This window comes from Dromiciops gliroides, chromosome 6 (genome assembly GCF_019393635.1).
Source record: "Dromiciops gliroides isolate mDroGli1 chromosome 6, mDroGli1.pri, whole genome shotgun sequence".
NCBI lineage: Eukaryota > Metazoa > Chordata > Mammalia > Microbiotheria > Microbiotheriidae > Dromiciops > Dromiciops gliroides.
This window is the reverse complement of record NC_057866.1, coordinates 14,608,811-14,633,853: the sequence shown is the minus strand read 5'-3', so window position 1 is coordinate 14,633,853 and position 25,043 is coordinate 14,608,811. Positions and strand designations below refer to the sequence as shown.

The following is a 25,043-nucleotide window of genomic DNA, read 5'->3' as shown; positions in this document are numbered from 1 at the left end:
AAAATATGAATTAAGTAAGATGAAATGAAGAAAAATAGGACAAAGACATTTAAATTGGAAACAACAAAATTTTGAAATCATTTCATTTTATTACAAGATATCTGATAATAGAAGATAAAAGTGATGATAAAAAGAGCAAAGAATAATTGCTAACACAAAAGCTTACGTTTTATCTTTATTAACCCTTATGAGGGGACTTCTGGGGCAGAGTCAAGATGGTGGAGGAAAGGCAGTGAGCTCTTGAACTCACTACATGATCACTCTAAAAAACATCCAAATAATGCCATAGGACAATTCCTGGAGCAGCCAAATCCACAGAAGAATTTTCCAACCAAGGACAGTTTGGAAAGTTGGAAGGAGGAAACTGCTGTGCTGAGACAGAAGTGTAGCCCAAATCCACAGTCATGCTGACACATATCCAGTCCCAGGAAGGCCTCACCTAACTTCCCCATAATGACATCTTTAGGGTTAAATTGAGGGGTGAGGGCAATGCACTGGGGAGGAGATAAAGAGAGAGGGACAAAAGAAGGAAGGGCAGATTGGGGGAGGGGACAGAAAGAAGCAAATCCCTTTTGAAGAGTGATAGGATGAAAGAAGATGGATAATAGAATAAATATCATGGGGAAGGGAATAGGATGGAAGGGAAACAGTTAACAATAGTAATCATGAAAAAGAGAAAAGGGGGGAAATTGTACAAAACATATTTATAGCAACTCTTTGTGGAGGCTAAGAATTGAGAATCAAGGGAAAAAAGATTCAAAAGATATTGTCTTGATACCAAAATCTGAAACTTTAATTAAAATAAACATATAAATTTTAAAGGCTCCATAGCCATATAAAAATGTTAATGTTAAACTATATGCTATGAATTCCCAGACAAGAATGTAATTAAAATATTTAGTGAAATTGAAAAACCATTCAAGGATATGACATCAATAAATGCTGACTTTAATACTTCTTCACAGTATCTTTGCAAAAAAAGGGCAAAATGAATCATTAAGAGTTGGATGCAACTGAAATGACTAAACTTTCAACTGAATGACTTCTTCTTTACCTTTTTATTTTCAAAAAGTTTATATAACATTGGGATTAATTGCTCCTTAAATTTTGGGTAGAATTCAGTTGTAAATCTGTCTGGTCCTAGGATTGTTTTCTTAGGGAACTTAGGTGGGGCTTGTTGAATACCTTTTTTCTAAAATAGGGTTATTTAAGCATTCTATTTCCTTTTCTCTTAATCTGTACAGTATTTTTTATGGATGATCATCTATTTCACTTAGATTGTCAGTTTCATGAGCTGCTGTTGTACTGGTTCAGTTGTTTTACTCAAATCTGACTTTTCATGGCATATCACTGGGCAAAATAACTCCTAATAATTAATTTCTTCTTCATTGTTTGTTTATTTACTGTTTTGTGATACAAGTAATTGTTTTTATTCTTTTTTAAATCAAATTGACCAATGGCTTATCTATTTTATTGTGTGTTTTTTCTTAACACCATTTCCCAGTTTTACTTATTAGTTCAGTGATATTTAGTTTCAATTTTATTATTCTCCTCATTGAATTTCAGTATTTCCATTTTGGTCTTTAATTGGAGGATTTTACTTTGTTCTTTTTATTTCTTTTTTTTTAGTTTCATGCACAAATCATTGATCCATTCTTTTTCTCTTTTATTGAAGTATACATTTTCAATGTGTGCTTCCACAGCCCTTTACTACATATATTGTATTATGATTTCCACTTTTGAGGGTTTTATGCCCTAATACATGGTACAACTGAGAAACAAGAATACTCCTATCTATTCTCTTTCACTCTTCTCCAGAGATCTATCATATCTAACTTATCTAAGATTCTATTCTTCTCCTTGACTTCTTTCTTATTAATTTATGGTAGATTTATCTAGCTGTGAGAGGTGTGGTAAAATGGAATTTGGCAGACTGGTTGGGATGGGTCACACCTGGCCTGTCCTGAGTAACAAATGCTGCTGATGTCAGCAGGAGAAACCACTCTTTGGTTGCGTTTAAAGGACCTCCCCTTTGGGGGAAGGAGAGTAAATGCTTGCTGAAGAGAGAACACTCTCTTTGCAGTGGTGTAAGCCACAGGAGTGGGCAGTTTTTTCCTGAGGGCCCTGACTGCAAAGTTATTTTCCATTGAAGTTATGGACCCCAGGTGGTGAGTTAACATACAGCCCTGCTCTTTTGAATTAGCTGAACTGGAAGTGAGTTTGGGGATTGTATAGACTTAGGTTAGAGTTAGGAGGATTATCCATATTTCTTTTTTTCCTATTCCCTTATCTTTGATTTTATTAATTTCACCTTTGCTGTTTATTTTATTCTCATTAATAAAATCTGATTCATTTGTGGAAAACAGGTTGTTAGGCTCCTTTCTTATTGGCCTGGGAGAAATATCTAAAAAGGCAGTTCAGAGGGGAGGGAACTTCAGACCTAGAGTTCCCTCATTATTTCTGGGACCCCAATATTATAGCAAGCCACTCAATTAACTCTCCCTATATCAAATTTTGCCTTACTGTCTATTTTCTCCTACAATTAAATTAATTTTTCCTTTAAGAATTTGGATGCTGTGTCATTGGTGCATATATGTTTAGTATAGATATTTATTGTCTCTTTTTCATATTTACAAGATATTTTTCCCTGCAAAAGATGATTCATTGAGAACTCCTACTCAAATTCTAATGAATATTAGTCCATTATGATTCTATATGTGGTAATGATTATTAGCAATTATTTCAATATATTCATCTAGTAATATGTATTGGCAGTCATCTAATAATAGGCTAAAGAATAAGCAAGGTATTAATCCATATTTTTGTATAAATTACATAGGAATATAGATTCTAGTACAAGAGCCCTATAATAGGCCTTAAACTTTAAAGTAATGTCCACTCCTTGTTTCCCAGCTATGGAACTTATTTTCATTAACCTCAGGAATGCTGAAGTGGATAACTCCAGCCTGTTTTGCTCAGATTCTATGATCAAGCCAAGCATGGGTGACATGACATGGAAAGTCATATGATGTGTTCTTGGAACATATTTATACTTCATACCATTTCCTCTTGCCCAACCTTAGGAGAAGCCCATCCACCTTGTGACCATCTAGTCAGAAGAAATACTCATCCAACCTGTGATGCTGCTGACATACAATTTTGGCTTATTTTACCTTATGTATCATATGTTCAATTAATGTAATCCTGTACTTTGCATAGTCACTTTAGAATGTTCAGGTAATAGATCTGGTATTAACCCTTAAAAAATGAGGCACTGGAAGGAGGGTTATCTCAGTCTGTAAGGAGGGTCTGGGGTCCACTTTATTAGAGGGTACCAGCTTCCTTTAACAAAGTACTTTGGGGGTAGCTAGATGGTGCAGTGGATAAAGCACCAGCCCTAGATTCAGGAGGACCTGAATTCAAATCCAGCCTCAGACACTTGACACTTACTACCTGTGTGACCCTGGGCAAGTCACTTAACCCTCATTGCCTTGCCCCCCAAAAAAGTGCTTTGGCTCAGAGATCTGCCTCAGTTTCTCTTTTAGGTGTTTGGAGTTATTTTTGTTCCACACCTTTACTTTACTGTATTTTTGCTTTTGGTTTGTTTTAGATCATGATTTCTGACCCTGATGCCTCTCTGTGCATTTCCCTCTGTCCTAATTTCTTCTATTTATCCTTCTCTGTCTCTTTTTAAACTTTCCCTCCTTTCTAGTCTACTTTGTTTCTTACCAGTGCATTTTTTATTACCCTCCCTCTCTCTTTACCTTATCCCCTATCCTTCTTGCTTCCCTGCTGGAAAAGTAGATGTGTGTTACCAAATGGGTATATAGACAAATAAAAGTATAATAGCTAGATGTGTCTACATTTTCCTTCTTAGAATCAATTTAGATGTTAATGAGATCCAAACATTGGCAACCCCCAACATTTTCCTGTCTACCATAAAAGTTCTTAATTATGGGCCTCTAAAAATTAATATAATTTTCTCCATTATTCTCCATTCTCCCTTCTTTCAGGGTATCCCTCTTTCTCATCTTTAAATTTTTTTCTATCATCCCAACATAATTAACAATTTCTATTTCCCTCCTTTTAAGTAGAATCCTTCTAATGTCCCTACCAATAATAGTTATTTACAGTTATATGTAGTATCTTCTCACATAAAAAGCTACACAGTATAACCTTATTCAGTACCTAATTAGTTCTCATTAATGTTTTCTTTTTTATATTTTTCTTGAGTCTTATATTTGAAAGACATTTTCTATTAAGCTCCAGTATTCCTCTTAGAATTGATCAAAAATCCTCTATTTCATTAAATATCTATTTTTCCCTCAAAAAATTAAACTCAGTTTTTCTGGATAAGTTATACTGAAATCTTTTGCCTTCTATAATATCATATTCCAAGCTGCTAAATCCTGTGTGATCCTGACTATGGTGCCATGATTTTTGAATTGATTCATTCTGGCTAGTTGATGTATTTTATCTTTGACCTGAAACCTTTGGTTTATAATATACAATAATTATTATGATGATTAATTATTAAAATTAATACAGTTATCATTATATTATCTTGTCTATATATTGCTAGAAATTTTCATTCTGGTATCTCATGTAGTGATCAGTAGACTCTTTCAATTTCTATTTTACCTTCTGGTTCTGGGATAACAAGGTAGTTTTACTTGATAATTCCTTGAAATATGATGTCTACACTAAAAAAAAAAAAAGAGGGGTGGCTAGGTGGTGCAGTGGATAAAGCACCGGCCCTGGAGTCAGGAGTACCTGAGTTCAAATCCGGCCTCAGACACTTAACACTTACTAGCTGTGTGACCCTGGGCAAGTCACTTAACCCCAATTGCCTCACTAAAAAAAAAAAAAGAAATATGATGTCTAGATTTTTTTCTTTGATTATGTCTTTCAGATAGTCTAACGACTTTCTCTTTTTTGGAAGAGCAGAACATTTGGTCTTTTTCACTTTAATGAAAATGATCCACTTCTTTATGATTCTTTAAATGTTACTACTTATTTTGGATCTTCCATCACATCAGCCATTTATTTTAGTACTCAAGAATATAATTCATCTGGGATGTGTGCAAATAGAGTGGTGTACTAAAATAAAGTCAAAATGGGTACAAGATTTAGACATAAATGATGATCCCTTAGATAAATTAGTAGAGAAGGAAGTAGTTTACCTCTCAGATCTATGGAGAGTAAAACAATTTATGTCCAAACAAGAGATAGAGAATATTATGAAATGCAAGATGGATGACTTTGATTACATTAAATTAAAAAGGTTTTGTACAAACAGAAGCAATGCAGCCAAAATTAGAAGGGAGGCAGAAATCTGGGAAACAATTTTTAAAGCCAGTATTTCTGATAAAGACCTCATTTCTAAAATATATAGGAAAACTAAATCAAATTTATAAGAAAGCAAGTCATTCCCCAATTTGGAAATGGTCAACAGGCAGTTTTCAGATGAAGAAACCAAAGCTATCTATTGTCATATGAAAAAAGCTCTAAATCACTATTGATTAGAGAAATGTAAATTAAAACAACTCTGAGGTACCACCTCACACCTATCAGATTGGCTAATATGACAAAAAAAAGGAAAATAATAAATGTTGGAAAAGCTGTGGAAAAATTGGAACACTTATGAACTGTTGGTGGGGCTGTGAACTGACCAAACCATTCTGGAGAGCAATTTGGAACTATGCTCACAGGGCTATGGGATTGTTCATACCCTTTGACCCAGTAGTACCACTGTTAGGTCTGTATCCCAAAGAGATTATAGAAGAGGGAAAAGGACACACATGTACAAAAATATTTATAGCAACGCTCTTTGTGGTGGCAAAGAATTAGAAATTGAAGAAATGCCCATCAATTGGGGAATGGCTAAACAAATTGTGGCATATGAATGAAATGGAATACTATTGTGCTATAAGAAACTATGAGCAGGAGGATTGCAGAGAAACCCTGGAAGGACTTACATGAACTGATGGTGACTGATATGAGAAGAACCAGAACACTGCACAGTAACAGCAATATTGTGTGATGATCAGCTGTGATAGACTTGACTCTTTTCAGCAGTGCAATGATCCAAAACAATTTGAAAGAACTCAAGATAGAAAATGTTCTCAACATCCAGAAAAAAGAACTGTGAATTCTGAATGCAGATTGAACTATACGGTTTCTACTTTTTGGCTGTTTCTTTGTTTTGCTTTGGTTTTGGTTTTGGTTTGGTTTTTGCTTTTTGGATGTTTTCCCCTTGTTCTGCTGCTTCTTTCACAATATAACCAATGCAGAAATGTGTTTAATGTGATTGTGCATATATATAACCTATATCATATTGCTTTCCCTCTTGGGGAGGGGGTAGATAAGGAAGGGTGGGAGAAAAAAATTGGGACTCATAATCCTATGAAAATGAATGTTGAAAACTATCTTAACATGTAACTGGAAAATAATAAAATACATTTATGATTAAAAGTAAAAAATAGGGGGCAGCTAGGTGGCACAGTGAATAGAGCACCAGCCCTGGATTCAGGAGGACTTAAGTTTAAATCCAGTCTCAGACACTTGACACTTACTAGCTATGTGACCCTGGGCAAGTCACTTAACTCTCATTGCCCCCCCAAAAACTAAGCCCCAAAAAAGTTAAAATTAATTAAAATTAAAAAAAGAAAGTTAAAAAAATGACAGATACATCTTTTTGGTCTTCAGGACTGCCTTTATTTGGTGTCATTAACTCATTGACATAGAAAGAGGAAATTATATGGATTTAACTCTGTGACACTGAGGTACCTAAATTCATCCCAGGCTTATGGGTTGAGAGAATGCTCTGGACTAGAACATGCAAATTTATAACAGGAGAATCCAGGAGTAGAACCATGTGATATGGCAAGTCTTCCATTGACTCTGGAAGTAAGGATGTCCCCTCACCTCACACTCATCCTTGTCAAGGAAATGTCAAAGAACTGAGCTCTTAAGTAAAGTGTCTAAATTAGTAGCAGCCAAAGAGCTCATAGTCATGTGGCAAGGGGAAGGCAGGAAATGTGAGAACGTCTATACTGTTGGCTTGTTGCTAGCTTCAGATAGATTTCCTATAAGAATTACCTGGTGGTCAATTCTTGACTTTTTGTCCTTCTTCTAAATGCTTTTCATTTATATTAATTGTTCTGGAAGGGAGGTGCTTGTTGGAAATATCACAGTCTGCTATCTTCCCAAGGTTTTTCTTTATCCTATCTATGGGCTCAAAAGTCCTCAAAAGAAGAGGGCAGAGTCACAAGTTCTGTTATTTTTGTCCTCTTCCCCGTTGCAGTTACATTACTGCATCCTAAAGAAAGTGGCAGCTCCAGTGGTCTGTTTATTTCTGAGAGGAAGTCTCAGAATTTCATCAAATAAAGATTTGTTGAGTATAATCAGCAATTATATCAGAATTATCAGTATTTTAAGGATGACCTGCTTTTATCCTCAATGACATTGGCTTCATATCTTTGAACCCAAATGTAATATATAAGGAAAGAAATGCTAATCTAATAGTATTTGCAACCAAGGAAGGAGAGACAGGAAATATATGCTACAAGTATCACAATTTTTAAAGCATTATGACATGAATACCAAAACTGGGGCTATATCCCAAAGAAATAAAAAAAAAGAAAAGGAACTCATATGTTAATATTTCTAGCACCTCTTTTTATGGTGGCAAAGAATTGGAAATTGAGGAGATGCCCAGCAGCTGGGGAATGCTTGAACAAGTTTTAATACATGATTAGGATGGAATATTAATGAGCTACAAAAAACAATGAACAGAATGATATTGGAGAATCCTAGGAAGAATTATAAGAAATTATGCCAAGCAAAGTGACCAGTACATTGAACATATTAACAACAATATTGTAACCAATGATCAACCATAAGACTTCACTATACTTATCAATAGTGATCCAATGAAATACCTAAAGACTCCTGATGAAAAATATTATCTAACTTCAGAGAAATATCGATGAACTATGAGTGCAGATTAATCACATTATTTTAATTTTTAAAATTTTAAACATGGTTAATATAGAAACATGTTTTGCAGGAGTAATAATTATTATACTCCTTGCATTCACAATGGGTCAAGGAGAGGCTATAGGGAGGTAGAGTATTTGGAACTCAAAGTTTAAAAATACCATTTAAAATAAATAATTTTGTACAAAAGAAACATAACAAACAGTATGACACTGTCTGAAGATTTTACACTCAGGAAAAGATTTTTTACACTCAGGAAAAGATTTTTTGCCAAAAAAAACAGAGAAAAATTACTGATGTATGACTACTTTCTCATTTTTATTATGTCTTATGACAATCAACTACCAATATATCTAAGAAATTCTTTCTAAAAGTGTTAGGAGGAAGGGGCTTGTGAAAGATAGTATCAGAAGCCCAAACCCTTCAGAGTCACCCTTAAAACCCAAAGAGGAGGAATATCACTCATACCTTTAAAGCCCCAAATTAACATACCTGTGTGAGTGCCAGAGGAAGACCCATACAAGAATCCTATGAAGATTTAAAGACCTGTGTTTAAGTCCTTTCTCTGATATGTCCTAGATATGTGACCCTAAGCAAGTCACTAAATCTACCATTAATAATTATAACTAGACTAATACCAATAATGGCATTTAAATAGTGTTTGTTATGTGCTGAAAATGTTGCTAAGCACTTCACAGAGATCTCCATTGTTCTTCACAAGTCTAAGAGATAGGTGCTATTATGATCCCCATTAACCCTCCAATATCAATCAACCAGTTAAACTATTGGTTTCTAGAAAAGGTATTTACTAAGAAGGTGTAACAAGAATAGAGGATATAAAGTATTCCCCTGACCTGGGGTCATCTCCTCTCTTAAAGACTCCTGGAGTAAACGGGCTCTTACTTAAAGTGCAAGAGGAGGGAGTTACACTCACAAAGTACACGTGTGTGACCAAGGGAAATCTTGTGAGTCCCAGATTCAGAAATTCTTTTTTCCCTTTGGGAATTCCTCCTAAGATTCTCCTTAGGTATACTTCTCTTCTAAGCTCCTAAACTCAGTACCTACGTAGGGATCACAAGACATCTTTGTCAGGATGGATCCGTGAGATAACAGCCCTCCTCAGAAGGCAGGCTTTCCACTTAGTCTAGAGGTCCTTCCACTATCACTGACCACTACTTCTCTGGCAGACTCACCTACCTACAGACTAGGGCTGCTGGTGTTACCTTCCTGATGACTGTTGTTGTTTATGATGAAAATCCTTTGTTCTCAAAAAGGACCAATGACATAACAAAGGTGATGACTTGTAAATGAATTAAATTTAAGTGAAGCAGAGCTGCACAGAGTCATCACCCTCACTTTCTCTGGAGTCATTGAAGGTCAGCAGCAAGTCAAGAAAACTGGAGTTGGTCCTGATGACTCCTTTATTTCCTAAACTATCTAGTGTCCTGGGCACCATACCCCCATGTTCTTAGGTATTAAAGCCCAGAAAAGACCTTAATTTAGAAAGGCCAAGGTCAACCATGACATCCCAGTCAATATCCCAATGTCTTACCACTAGACTTCATTGATTCTGGAGGAAGAAATGAGGCCGATGACTTTGCACAGCTCTTCCTCTCTTAAAGCCAATTCACCCATAAGTAAAAACATTACTCTTGTGATATCATTGATCCTCTTCAAGACTGAAGGACAAACATAAGTAACAAAAATTAGAGGAAGACAATGAGGCTTTGGCAAAAGTTTTCTACAATAGACCATGCCTCTATAGTTACACAACTGATGGAAAGAAATGGAAGGCATGAGAATTTCTTGTATGTGTTCATTAGTGACAAATAACCTTGTGAAACAAATAAGTTGAACCTTAAACATTTTCTAACAAAACTTCTCTCACATATGTGTTTAATACATCCAATGATATTTGATCAATGTAATGACTGATATAACTCAGAAAATTATAGCTCTAATTTTGTAAAGAAAAAAAAAATCAATGGTTCAACACTGGATGTACTTATCCAGGTATAGAATTGAAAACCTGGTGCTCATATCATTACTTCATTTATTTTTTCCACTATTATTTGAAATCATCATTTATATATTGTGTCTAGTTTACATAAGATCTTTCAATACACATAATCTAATTCTACCTTTTTTAGGAATCAAGTAATATGACTGTCTTCAAAATGGTATTAGATTCAAATGAAAAAGAAAAAGAAAATGATGAAAATAGTAGATACATAAGCTAGATGCATTTGAAATATTTGATTAAGACTGTAAGAGGGGGCGGCTAGGTGGCGCAGTGGATAAAGCACCGGCCCTGGATTCAGGAGTACCTGAGTTCAAATCTGGCCTCAGACACTTGACACTGACTAGCTGTGTGACCCTGGGCAAGTCACTTAACCCCCATTGCCTCACCAAAAAAAAAAAAAAAGAAGACTGTAAGAGCTCAAGAACCACCTCCCTGTGATTGGTGAGTAAGTGCTTGAGAACACCTGGCTCCTCAGGGATTAGCTTTGCTTTTCAGTATCTTCAGGGTATTTCTGTCAGACCTCAGAAGGATCATATAGCACTTGGGAGCAAAGATGCAAGTGAGAATCCCAGCACTGGAAGTTAAGATGGAAAAGACTTCCATGGCCACCATAGATTTCCCCTTGGTGCTCTGGTATGTGGGCAGGAAGGAGATCCAGACACTGCAGAATATAAGCATACTGAAGGTCAGGAACTTGGCTTCATTGAAAGTGTCCGGCAGATTCCTGGCCAGGAAAGCCACCATGAAACTCATCAAGGCCAGCAAGGTCATGTAGCCCAAGACACAATAGAAGGTAATGATGGAGCCCTCATTACACTGAAGGACAATGAAGCCAGGCTCAGCATGGAGATCCATCTCTAGAAATGGGGGATATGTCCCAAGCCAGATACCACAGAGACACATTTGAATTAGAGTACAGATTAAAATGAGAGAATAAGATGCTGTGGAGCCCAACCACCTCCTGAGCCTGCTCCCTGGCTTTGTGGCCCTGAAGGCCAGAACCACAGTGATGGTTTTGGCCAAGATGGAGGCAATGACCACTGTGAACAGAACTGCAAATGTGGTTTGTCGCAGGAGACAAGTGGCAGTGGTAGGATGGCCAATGAAGAGCAAAGAACAGAGGAAGCAGAGGGTGAGGGAGACCAGAAGTGTGTAGCTGAGATTGCGGTTATTGGCTTTGACTATGGGGGTGTCTCTGTGCTTCACAAATATTCCAAGGACCAGAGAAGTGAGGAGGGAGAAGCAGAGAGCTGCACAGGCTAGAGTCATTCCCAGAGGCTCTTCATAGGTTAGGTAAGTCACAGTCTTGGGGAGACATCGATCTCTCTCCTTGCTTGGGTACTGATCTTCAGGGCACTGCACACAGTGCTTTGCATCTGCAAGCCAACAAACAGAATCTCACTGTATCCAATATAGATCACAGTTTTCTATTTCTAATAAAACACCATTGTTGTCATTCCACATAAATCTCAGTCTCATTTTTAATTTTCTTAATGAGGACAAGAATTCTAGAGGTTTAATAAGAGAACCACATATTTTAGTATCTTCATATCTCTGCCTATGGAGACAAATAATGTAGTAAAAGAATTAATTCCCTATCATTTGTTTACTAAACAAAAAATGTAAACTGTCCATTATGAATTCCAATGCTAAACCATCTTTAATAAGCCCTAAGAGTTTATTTTATATATAATCATACATTTTCACAATAGAAATGAGACATTCCAATCATTTCTTGTTTTTTGTTCTTACATGAAGGCCATGTAATCATGAGAAATTAGATGCAAAAGACTTTTTGAATGTATTTATTTTAAAACAAAATTATACCTATGAGTCTTCTGTGTTCTTTGTTGTATATGATTCTGCTTATGGAAGTAAAACATTCTTAAATTAAAACAACTTCCTGAAGGATAATTTTTTAAACTCAGAAACTTCATATATGATAATGGTTCCCTACATTCCAGTTTTGTGAGTATTTGAAACCTGTCTCTTTCATGGTTTCCACTCATCAGTACTATACTTTTATTGTATTACTGTATTATTGCATAGTGTATTATTATTATTTATATGCATTACTCCAACCTCAAGGACTAATATTCTCACAGGGTCTATATGTTATATTCTGTATACTATCTCATTCTGTTATTGTTTGCTGAACTATTAGTAAATTTTATACTCACTAACTTTGACGTATATTTAAGCTTATGAGATTGACAGTGAAATACAGAGAGATACAAGTAAAAGCTTACAGGAGAAAATGTTTCTCTGGGTTATTAAATAAATAGTATCTTTAAAAGGATGTCATGGCTTAGAGATAATTCATTAGTACATAGGAGAGATCTTGGAAATTTAGTCATTACTGTGGAAATATTAGGGAAAAATAACTTTCTTCCAATAGACAGTGAGCTAATAATTTATAAGTAGTCATCCATATCAGGTGGAAAGAAGAGTGAGAAGTTATACACAATATATACATGTTGTAGTCCACTCAACATTAGCATTTCTTTTCTATATTAGAACCAACAAACTTTTACAACATCCTTATTCTATATCTCATCTGAGAATGGAAGAAACCCTGGATTTTGAGCATTTTGGCCCCTGGAGATATTTACCCAACCATGACAATCAATGAAGAAAAAAATTAAGAAAAAAAAAGATCCTAAAATATGGTTGTCAGTCTTATATACTCTGCTGAAGATATGCATTGCAAAAAGCTGAATCATGGAAGAAGGAAATAGGTTTCTGTGAACCAGTTTATATATCACTTATACATATTAAGTCATTGTTATTTTCTCTGTACTTCAAATGTGAAATGCTTATCAGGTGAATAAGGAGATGACATTGCAAGAAGACCTGAAAGATAAAAATACTGATTTTTTTATATATTAAATATGAAAATAAAAGGATCGAGACACATTGAAAGGTTTTTCAAACTTTTATCCTTCACATTAAAAATTTGATAGATTTGCTGAAGGGAGAGCAGTCTGATCTATTTTGGACTTTGAAAGATAATGAAGGTTTTAGCCATAATTAGGAGTAACACAGAGTTACACAGAGACTGAGAGATGTGATAAATTCTTTTAAAATATATTAAATATACAGACTACTAGAGAACCAAATAAAGAACTTAAATAATCCAATATCAGATAAGGAAATTGAACTAATTGTAAAAGTACCACACAGAGACAAGGATGACTCTTGTTCCTGATGGATTCAGAAAAGAATTGTGTGAACCTTTAAAAAAACAATTACTATCAATACTACCATCATTATTCTCAAGAGTTTGGAAAGGGTATTTATTATCAGACACATTTCATGAAACAAAGAAAGACCAATACCTCAAACAAGGAAGCATAAAGCATAGGAGGTATCTTTTAATATCATTAAAATATTATTGCAAATGGAAAAAACATTAGGCTAGCAAGAATACGTTTGTCTTATTTAGTGTTGTTTCTAGATTCCGCTCCCTTGAAAGATTCCTACAGGGAAAATAGAACCAGTCTGAAAAACTGTTAAAAAAATCTATAGCCATAGAATATAGTACTCTGAAACCTTTCTCCCAGATGCTAAACTCTCTGTCCCAATAAGTAGCACTAACTCCCACTTAAGGCTTTCAGGGGGAGATTTTATGAAAATGAAGAAAAACTCTGCTTTTCTTTCATTTCAGCCATTATTATGTTGTGATTACAGAGATAATGTCAAGTAATCAAAGAGAAGAAAACTCTTTCTCTGTCTCTGTCTTTTGGGAAGGCTGAAGTAGAACTATTATAGCTTTATAGAACAGGATTACTTGTTGAGGTAAATTAAAAGCAAAGTCAACAAATAAAAATAGAAAAAAAAAACCCATGCATTTCTAAGATTTCAATACTGGTCTCTAAATTTGAAAGCCCAGATTCCTAATAGTCTTGGAAAATTAAGATTTTGATTTTATGGTTGTAAATCTAGATTTGATTTGCTTAAGATATGTCCTATAACTGAAGTGGTGAAATGTGTTTTCCTAGTAAATGTTGCATCTAATGAAAAAAATGGTAGGAAAAAATCAGGGAAACCTGAGTTACACTCTGGTTTCAGAAATTTATTAGCTGTATAAGCTTAAGCAAGTGATCTCTGTTTGCCTCAGTTTCCTGATGTGTGAAGACAAAAATAACAATAGCACTCACTTCCAAGGGTATTTGCAACAATCAAAATGATATGATTGTGAAGTGCTTAACACAGTGACTGGCATATGATAAGATCTATATAAATATGTACTATTATTACTATTGTTAATATTTCTCTAACTGAACACAATTGCATTACAGATTTTAGATCTGATCAGTATAAAGTGCCATAGGCAATAAGGTTGGGCAGCTAGACATTGCAGTGGATTCTGGGGCTGGAATCAGGAAGGCTCACCTTCATGGGCTTCAGACACTTACTAGATGTGTGAGCTGGACAAGTCACATAACTCTGTTTGCCTCAGTTCCTCATCAGTAAAATGAACTGGAGAAGGAAATAGCAAACCACTCTAATATCTTTGTCAAGAAAATCCCAAATAGGGTCACAAAGAGTGAGACAATGAAAATCTAAACAATTCTTAGCCACCACAAAACAGATGTTATACATACTTTTGTACAAATAAGTCTTTTTCTCTTTTGGGGGATGGCTTTGGGATATATATCTAGGAGTGGTATTGCTGGATCAAAGAGTATGGAGTTTGAAAGCCCTTTGGGGATAGTTACAAATTAGTCTCCAGAATGTTTGGATTTATTCACAACTCCACCAACAGTGGGTTAGCATGCCAGTTTTCCCACATCCTCTCCAACATCCAATATTATGTATGTATGTATGCATGTATGTATTATGATAGGTATGAGGTGGTACTTTAGAGTAGTTCTAATTTGCATTTCTCTTACTAATAATGAGCTGGATTTTTTTTCATATGAGCATAGATGGCTTTGATTTCTTTTTCTGAAAACTGCCAATTCATATCTTTGACCATTTATCAATTGGGCCATGACTTGTATTTTTATAAATTTGACTCAAGTTACTATATATTTGAGAAATAAGGCCTTTATTAGAGATTCTTGTTGCAAAAATTATTTCCCAGTTTTCTGCTTTCCTTATAATTTTTGTTGTATTGGTTTTGTTTGGGCAAAAGCTTTTTCATTTTATATAATAAAAATTATATATTTTACATTTTATATTACTCTCTTTATCTTCTTTGGTGCAAGATTTTTATCTGTCCATAAATGTTACAGATAAACTAATGCATGCTCTCTTAATTTGCTTTTAGTATCACCCTTTATGTGTAAATTTTGTATCCCATTTTGAACTTATTTTAGTATACAGTGGGATATTTTGGTCTATACCTAGTCTCTGCTATACTGTTTTCCAGTTTTCCCAAGTTTTTCTTAAATAATGAATTTTTCTTCCAAAAGCTTGGATCTTTTTGTTTACCATATACTAGTTTATGATCCCCATTTATTGTTAAGTAATTCATACCTATACAATTCCACTATTCACTACTCTTCATTAGTACCAGTTTGTTTTTATAATACAATTTGAGATCTGGTAGGGCTTCTTTCACATCCCTTTTCATTGATTCCCTTGAGATTTTTGAGATTTTATTCTATTAGGTGAATTTTGTTATTAATTTTTCTAGACCTATAAAATAATTTTTGATACTTTCATTGGTATGATACTAAATAAATAGACTAATGTAGGTAGAGTTGTCATTTTTATTATATTGGCTGCTCAGCCTACCCATGAGACATTAATATGTTTCTTTTTTTGTGTGGGGGGCAATGGGGGTTAAGTGGCCTGCCCAGGGTCTCACAGCTAGTAAGTGTCAAGTGTCTGAGGCCAGATTTGAACTCAGACACTCCTGAATCCAGGGCCAGTGCTTTATCCACTGAGCCACCCAGCTTCCCCCAATATTAATATGTTTCAATTGTTTAGGTCTGTCTTTGTATGAAGTGTTTCATAGTTTTCTTCACATAATTCCTGGGTTTGTCTTCTAAGGTAGCCTCCCAAGTATTTTATATTGTTTTCATAGGAATGGGTGCTGTATTTTGTCAAAGGCTTGTTTCTGCATCTATTGAAATAATCGTATTATTTCTGTTGGTTTTCTTATCAATATAGACAATTATGGTGATAGATTTCCTAATATTGAACCAGCCCTGCATTCCTGGTATAAATTTCACTTGATCATAATATATGATCCATGCAATATATTGCTGTAATCACTTTGCTAGCATTTTATTTTCATTTTTTCCATCAAAATTCATTAGGGAAATTGGCCTAAAATTTTCTTTCTCTGTTTTGTCTCTTTCTCATTCAGGTATCAACACCATATTTGTTTCATAAAAGGAATTTAGTAGGACTTTCTTCACTTATTTATTTGATAAAGTATTTTATTTTTTTCCTGTTACATGTAAAGATAGTTCTCAACTTTTGTTTATACAAGCTTTCCAATTTCAGATTTTTCTCCCTCGCTCCCCTCACTCCCCTCCCTCCCCTCTCCCCTAGAAAGCAGGTAATCTGATATAGGTCTTCACTTATTTTTACAGATAGCTTACATAGTATTGGTATGAGTTACTCTTTAAATGTTTGATAGAGAGTAAGCTCCTGAACTCATGACACGATCGCTCCAAAAAACATCCAAATAAGGTCATAGGAAAATGCCCAGAGCAACAAAACTCATAGCAGAATGTGCTGAAATCATCTCCTAACCAAGAACGGCTTGGAAGGTCAGAAGGAGGGAGCTGCTGTGCTGATACAGGAGTCGAGCCCAACCCCACAGTCACCCTGACACAGATCCAGTCTCAGGAAGTCCTCCCCAGAGAAGGAGACCCTCCAGAGCCTCTGAATCAGCTGAAGCACCAGTGTTGTCTGGAACTAAGCTCACAGTCTGGTGAGTGGGCTGAGCCCTGGGCAGGGGAGAGACTACAGGGGTCTATGCTGGTGCTAAGGCAGAACTTGGATTTTACACCCCTGCTGAGAACCAGGTGGTAGGCTTGAGTAGAAGTGGCCCAGGTGGGGGAGGGGCACAGGCTCATCAGAGCTAACAGCCACAACACACAAAGCTGGTTGATTAGCAAGTTGGTCTGGGGTCATCTAGGACCAGGAAATAGGCCGGGTGAGGGAAGAACCTGATCCTCCTTAAATCATACCACCTGGGACTTCTTAAGCTTGGGATACTGCAGCCTGGAAACAGTGCCCCACTTTAAGGAGCTAAAAGTCTAGTAAAAGAAAGGCAAGAGGGGCAGCTAGATGGCGTAGTGGTTAAAGCACCGGCCCTGGATTCAGGAGTACCTGAGTTCAAATCCGGCCTCAGACACTTGACACTTACTAGCTGTGTGACCCTGGGCAAGTCACTTAACCCCCATTGCCTAAAAAAAAAAAAAAAAAAAAAAAAAAAAAAAAAAAAGGCAAGATGAGCCGACAGAGAAAGGTGAGGACCATAGAAAGTTTCTTCAGTAACAAGGAAGACCAAGTGGCACCCTCAGAGGAAGATGCCAACATCAGGGCCCCAATATCTAAAGCTTCCAAGAAAAATACGAATTGGTCTCAGGCCAGAGAGGTGCTCATAAAGGACTTTGAAGATAAAATTAGAGAGGTAGAAGAAAAAATGGAAAGAGAAATGTGGGTGATGCAGGAAAGACATGAGAAAAAAGTCAATACCTTGAAAAGTCAAATGGAAAGGGAGGTACAAAACCTCTCTGATGAAAATAATTGCCTAAGAATTAGGATTGAACAAATGGAAGCCAGTGACTTTATGAGAAACCAAGACACAATAAAGCAAATCCAAATGAATAAAAAAATAGAGGGCAATGTGAAATATCTTCTGGGGAAAACTGCTGATCTGGAAAATAGGTCCAGGAGAGATAATTTGAAAAGTATTGGTCTACCTGAAAACCATGATCAAGGAAAGAGCTTAGACACCATCTTCCAAGATATTCTCAGGGAAAATTGCTCTGAAGTTCTAGAAGAAGAAGCTAAAATAGAAATTGAAAGAATCCACTCATCACCTCCAGAAAGAGATCCCAAAAGGAAAACTCCTAGGAATATTATAGCCAAATTCCAGAGCTCTCAGGTCAAGGAGAAAATATTGCAAGCTGCCCAAAAGAGAATTCAAGTACTGTGGAGCCCCAGTCAGGATAGCACAAGATCTAGCAGTTTCTACATTAAAGGACCGGAGGGCATGGAATATGATATTCCAGAGGGCAAAGGAAATGGGATTACAACCAAGAATCACCTACCCAACAAAACTCAGCATTATCTTTCAGCGGAAAAAAATGGGACTTTAATGAAAAAGAAGACTTTCGGATATTTGTGATGCAAAGACCTGGACTGAATGGCAAATTTGACTTTCAAATACAAGACCCTAAAGAACCATAAAAAAAAAAAATTGGAGCTGTGGGACATACCTGGGGTTGTACAGTGGGCGACTATCTTGTGTCTGAGGCCAGGTTTTGGCTGGGATCCCCCTGGGTCCAGGGGTGATGATTTGTCCATTGTGTCATTAGCTAGATGATAACATCTTTAGGATTAAATTGAGGGGTGAAGGGAATTCATTGGGGGAGGGGGAAGGGCAGAGGTGAAATCCTACTTGAAAGTAACAGGAAAAGGCTTATGGAGTGGGGGAAGAGATGGGAGAGGAGCAGGGCAGTAAATGAATTTTACACTCATCAGAAAAGGCTCAAAGATCTTAAACTCATCAGAGCTGCCTCAAGGAGGGTCTAATAGACACACCCAACTGGGTGGAGTAATCTATTTAATCTGGGCAGTAAATGATCCTAACACTCATCAGAATTGGCTCAAAGACCTCAATCTCATTAGAATTGGCTCAAGGTGGGAATAATGTACACACTCAATTGGGTGGAGTAATCTCTATAACCCTGCAGGAAAATAGGAGGGGAAAGGGAAAAAGAGAGAGAGGGGCAAAAGAAGGAAGGGCAGAGTGGGGGAGGGGACAGACAGAAGCAAATCCCTTTTGAAGAGTGATAGGATGAAAGAAGATGGATAATAGAATAAATATCATGGGGAAGGTAATAGGATGGAAGGGAAACAGTTAACAACAGTAATCATGAAAAAGAGAAAAGGGGGAAAAATTGTACAAAAAATATTTATAGCAACTCTTGGTGGAGGCTAAGAACTGAGAATCAAGGGAATGTCCATCAATTGAGAAATGATAGAAAAAGCTGTGCTATATGATTGTAGTGGGATGGTCTTGTGCTACAGGAAATGACAAATAAGATGATCCCCAAAAGACCTGGAAAGACTGATGAACATCGATGTATAGTGAAGTGAGCAGAGCTGAGAGGACATTGTGCGTAGTGACAGCAGTATTGTTCAATGCGTAATTGTGAATGACTTAACTACTCTCAGCAGTGCAATGATCTAAGACAATCCCAAGGAACTAATGAGGAAGCTTACTATGCACCCCTATAGAAAGAATTGATAAAAAGAACACTTGTGGATTGTACATATATTACCTGATTGCGATCTTGGGGAGAGGGGAGGAAAGGGAGGGAGGGAGGGAGGGAGAAAAAATTTAGAACTCTAAATCTTATGAAAATGCTTGTTGAAAACTACCCTTACATATAAATGGAAAATAAAATAAATGTTTGTTGAAAGAAAGAAAAAAAAAGAAATGGAATAAGGTCAACAAATAGGAGAAAAATTAAAATATCTACAAAGAAAAAAAAATTTTTTTAATGTTTGATAGAATTAGCTTGTGAATCCATCTAGTCCTGAGGATTCTTTCTTAGGAATTCGTTGATGGCTTGTTCAATTTCTTTTTCTGAAATTGGATTGTTTGAATATTTTATTTCTTCTTCTGTTAATCTGGGTAGTTTATATTTTTGTAGATATTCATGCATTTCATTTGAATTGTCAAATTTATTGGCATATACTTGGGCAAAATAGCTCCTAACAATTATCTTAATTTCTTCTTCATTAGTGATGAGTTCACCCCTTTCATTTGTTTTTTAAATTTTTTAAATTTATTTTTTTTTGCAGGGCAATGGAGATTAAGTGACTTGCCCAGGGTCACACAGCTAGTAAGTGTCAAGTGTCTGAGGCTGGATTTGAACTCAGGTCCTCCTGACTCCAGGGCCAGTGCTCTATCCACTGTGCCACCTAGATGCCCCTGAGCAGACAATTCTTGACATTGTTATAACTAGGTCCCTTCTTTTCTTTACATGACAAATTTCTCTAATGTGGGCAGGTGAGCAGTAGAAGTTGTATAAATACAATACTATGTTTATTAATAGATTGATGCTAGATATCTCTGAGTTTGCAAGTATGGAAAACTTTATATCTGTATTATATCTTAAATCTGTATTTGTGATCATATTATAAAGGAATAATATCTTCCCTAAGAGGGGATAAGAAAAAGTAATAAGACAAAGATTTAATTTGTCTTTTAATTGAATGGAATAATAAATTTTAAGAAAGTAAGAGGATTAAACTTTTTAAAAGATACTTATGCATATATGTATATTCATATGTATATTTGTACACACACACACACATATATATGTATATAAATGATTGACTTCCAAATATATATAGCATAAAATTGAGGCTTTAATTATGTTTTAATAATAAGTTCTCAGAATTATATTAATGATTTTACATAGAAAATTGTACTGACAATTACAAAGAAAAATAAATCATATCCCCATTTTAAAGTACCTTATAATTTGAGGAAAAAAATCATTTTACAAAGTCAGACCCATAAATTTCTTTTAAGATTATTATATCAATAGCAGAGTTTAGATAAATGTAAAAACAGCAAGGAGGGGCAGTTAGGTAATGCAGTGGATTGAGCACTGGCTCTGGAATCGGGAGGACCTGAGTTCAAATCTGGCCTCAAACACTTGACACTTACTAGCTATGTAACCCTGGGCAAGTCACTTAACCCCAATTGCCTCACCAAAAAAGAAAGAAAAGAAAGAAGAAAGAAAGAAAGAAAGAAAGAAAGAAAGAAAGAAAGAAAGAAAGAAAGAAAGGAAGGAAGGAAGGAAGGAAGGAAGGAAGGAAGGAAGGAAGGAAGGAAGGAAGGAAGGAAGGAAGGAAGGAAGGAAGGAAGGAAGGAAGGAAGGAAGGAAGGAAGAGAAAAAAAACAGCAAGGAGTATGTAAAAACTGAAATCCTCTTAAGTTTCAGGTTGAAAGAATCAAGTTGAAAAGATTGAACTTAATTGTATAGTCTTGTTACTGACACATTTTAGCAGAATTATTTAGGAACATTTGCAAATGATTTGGAAACAGAGACCAGAGCCCATTTCAGAGCTGTCCTGGTAATGATGTCAATTTCAGAATGTCCAAAAGAAGACATGTCCAAGGACCAGAGGACCATATGGCATATTTGGGAATTAAGATGATCTGAATAAATGGACATTAGGAGTAGGTTACTAGGATAAAGAGAAACTTGGTGCTATATAGCACTAATGATCATCATTGTATTGCTTTAACTTTTTATTTCATGATATTTATGTTTGCTTAATTTTCTTAGTTACTCTTAGTTTTACTTAGTTACTCTTAGTCTTAGTTTAATTTTCTTAGCATCTCTCCTCTCAAGATTTATTTTTAAAGTTTTATCTGTAGATTTAATAACATAATTCTTTTTATGAATAAATGAAAAACCTTCTAGATTTGGCTTATAGATATGTAATCCAAGAAGGATTTAGTTCCTAAATCAAAAGAAAGAATTGAGGGATTGAAAAAAAGCAAGTGGTAGTGTCCATTGAGTAAACGACACTGACTCCATCTTGTCAGTCAATTCTAGAGGTAGCTCAGTTTCCTTTCTATTCAATTATGGCTCTAGTAAAATTTCTGTCATGTGAGAAGACTTTATTCAATTATGGAAATTGTGAGAAAACCTTATTGCACTGTTTGATCCTAGGCCTACATTCATGGAAGTTGTACTAGCTCTACCTGTTTTTACAGACCCTTAACAAAAGACCTACAGTATGCTAACTAGAAACTGTCAGATACATAGATTGATGCAAGGAGTTTTCTCACAATTATCCACCTCTAGCAACCCATTCGTTTTATCTAAAAACTGGCCCCATACAGGTCATTCTATTATTGTTTCCATGTTCCATTGATTGTTTAAACATTTTGGGGGCAGTCGGACATGACTTTTTCTGATTCCAAGGAATTATACTTTTTTGTCCTCCAACTTCCAACTTGGAAAGTTTTCAGATGAAGATTTCAAAGCTATCTATTGTCATATGAAAAAATGTTCTAAATCACTGATTAGAGAAATGAAAATTAAGACAACTCTGAGCTATGACCTCACACCTATCAGATTGGATAATATGACAAAAAATTAAAACAATAAATGTTAAAGAAGTTGTGGAAAAATTGGAACACTAATGTACTATTGGTGGAGTTGTGAACTGATCCAACCAATCTGGAGAGTAATTTGGAACTATGCTCAAAGGGCTATCAAAATGTGCATGCCCAGGGCAGCTAGGTGGCACAGCGGTTAAAGCACCAGCCCTGGATTCAGGAGTACCTGAGTTCAAATATGGCCTCAAGACACTTGACACTTACTAGCTGTGTGACCCTGGGCAAGTCACTTAACCCTCATTGCCCCATCAAAAAAAAAAAAAAAGATAAAGATAAAGAGATTCACATTTGGGGCAGCTAGGTGGCACAGTGGATAAAGCACCGGCCCTGGATTCAGGACTCCCAGAGTTCAAATCTAACCTCAGATACTTGACATTTAACTAGCTGTGTGACCCTGGGCAAGTCACTTAACCCTCATTGCCCTGGAAAAAAAATGTGCATGCCCTTTGACCCAGCAATAGCACTACTACACCTGTATCCCAAAGAGACTATAAAAAAGGGAAAAGACCCACATGTACAAAAAATATTTATATCAGCTCTTTTTGTGGTGGCAAAGAATGGGAAATTGAGGGAATGCCCATCAATTGAGGAATGGCTGAACAAGTTGTGGTATATGAATGTAATGGAATACTATTGTGCAATAAGAAATGATGAGCAGACAGAGTTCAGGAAAACCTGGAAATATTTAAGTGGACTGATGCTGAGTGAAGTGAGCAGAACCAGGAGAACATTGTGCACAGTAACAGCAACATTGTACAATGACCAACTGTCAGATAGACTTAGCTCCTCTCAGCAATTCAATGATCCAAGATTAGTCCAAAGGACTCATGATGAAAAATGCTCACCACATCCAGAAAAAGAACTGTTGAATATGAATGTAGATTGAATCATACTGTTTCTCCTTTTTTTTCTTTTTTGAGGTTTTCCCCTTTTGTTCTGATTTTTCTTTCAGAACATGACTAATACAGAAATATGTTTAATGTAATTGTACATATGTAGCCTATATTAGATTGCCTTATGTCTTGGGGATGGGGGAAGAAAAGGGAAGAAGAAAAATTTGGAACTCAAAATCTTATAAAAACGAATTTTGAAAATGATTTTTACATGTAACTGGAAAATAACAAAATACTTTTATGATTAAAAAAATTTGAAAAGTAATAGGGAACCTCTCTAGCTTATTGAGTAGGGAAGTGACATAAACTAGTGATTTTACAATTTCAGTTTGGGATGGTTGTGTTCTATGAAAAGATAGGACAGAGTCCTGAGGCAGAGAGACAAATAGGAGGATAGTGCAAAAGTTCTGGTGAAGAAGAACTGAACAAAGTCTCATTACATTAGAGAGAAAAAGAATAAAGAAGGTAATTTCTTCTGGGCAAGACTCAAGGTTTGCATTATGCCCCATGGTATTATCACAAATTATCATAAATATTGTGGTATTATCATAAAAGTCCCAGAGTACATGAACATTGAATGAAATTGATCAAATTAAGATTAAATATAAAAAGAAATACACCATTACTTTGCAAAAAGGACTGTTTATCTTTAGGAACCCACCTGTCTGGTTGGAAATCTTCCCTTGAGGACATGAGATGCAGTCAAAGCAGCAGAATGGCTGGCCTTCACAGACTGCCTTCCTGAATCCAGGGCCACAACTCTGACTACATATGGAAATTGGAGTCTCAATTTCCATCAAAGAAAAAAGGAAAATTTCATTATAAAAATGATTGCTGAAAGATAGATGCACTGAGGTGATGATGTTTTCAGACCTCTCTTATGGAAGATATTTAGAATAAAGTATTTGCAATTCTGCTGGGCAAGAATGTTCATTTTCCCAATTGAGACTTTCTTCCTATTTTTTCCCTCTTACACTCCAGATCATCTTTTTCCCTGAGTGATGAATGTGCACAGATTCTTCACTGGGTACAATGAAGCACTTGATTTTTTTCACAGTAATCTGTTGCTGACATATTTTCCCCCAAATACCTGATATTAGTATATCTCTAAAGTGCACTTCTTTTTGTACAAGAAATCCTGAAATGATTCATTGGCTACATGAGAGAAAATGTTTCCTTAATTTTACCCAAACAAACCCTGTCCTTTGTGTTTTTACTGAAGTATCCTATTTCTTTTTCAGGAATTCATGATATTAGAGAGATTACACTTTAATGAACTAATTAAATAGTTCAGCTTGATTGGATCTAAGTAAGAATCAGATGATTTGATTTATTCTTGAGCTGATATTTGGAGCCCCCTCTGGAGACTATTATAGGGGCATATCGGATTTATCAAATCACGCAATTGAAACTGCATAGATACATATATTTGACATCATCAGAAGACATACCCACTACATTTAAATTTAAAATATATAAAATGGCCCATAGTCCTTGTTATGAACACAAACTCAGGATAAAATAGTCATGCAATTGCAGGATCTCAGATATTGGGTAGCTTTTGGTGTAATAAATCCATTTGGAAAATTTTTTCCTCCACTTTCCACTCTTTTGTGGTTTTAAAAAAACTTACCCACTTGATCTGGAACTTTTGAAGACTCTCATAGTATGAACAATTCAGATCATTATGTAACTTACCAGAAAAAAAGTGAAAATCAGAGAAACTAGAGTTCTGTCTAACTTAGAGCAAAAGAGCAGAGTAATTGGATGCTACCACCCT

The 25,043-nt window shown here is 35.7% G+C and overlaps 1 protein-coding gene across 1 annotated transcript in view; it reads right to left on the bottom strand.

Moving 5' to 3' along the window:
- Positions 1-9,466: 9,466 nt before the first annotated feature.
- The window catches only part of LOC122731271 (vomeronasal type-2 receptor 26-like), a 37,831-nt gene continuing 22,254 nt past the window's right edge, over positions 9,467-25,043 (bottom strand). The window contains exons 5-7 of the mRNA XM_043971278.1: positions 23,925-24,048; positions 10,453-11,400; positions 9,467-9,680 (exon numbers count right to left, since the gene is read on the bottom strand). Of these exons, the coding sequence (XP_043827213.1) occupies positions 10,496-11,400; positions 23,925-24,048 (1,029 nt within the window). The 3' untranslated portion in view covers positions 9,467-9,680; positions 10,453-10,495. The remainder of the gene's footprint in view (positions 9,681-10,452; positions 11,401-23,924; positions 24,049-25,043) is intronic.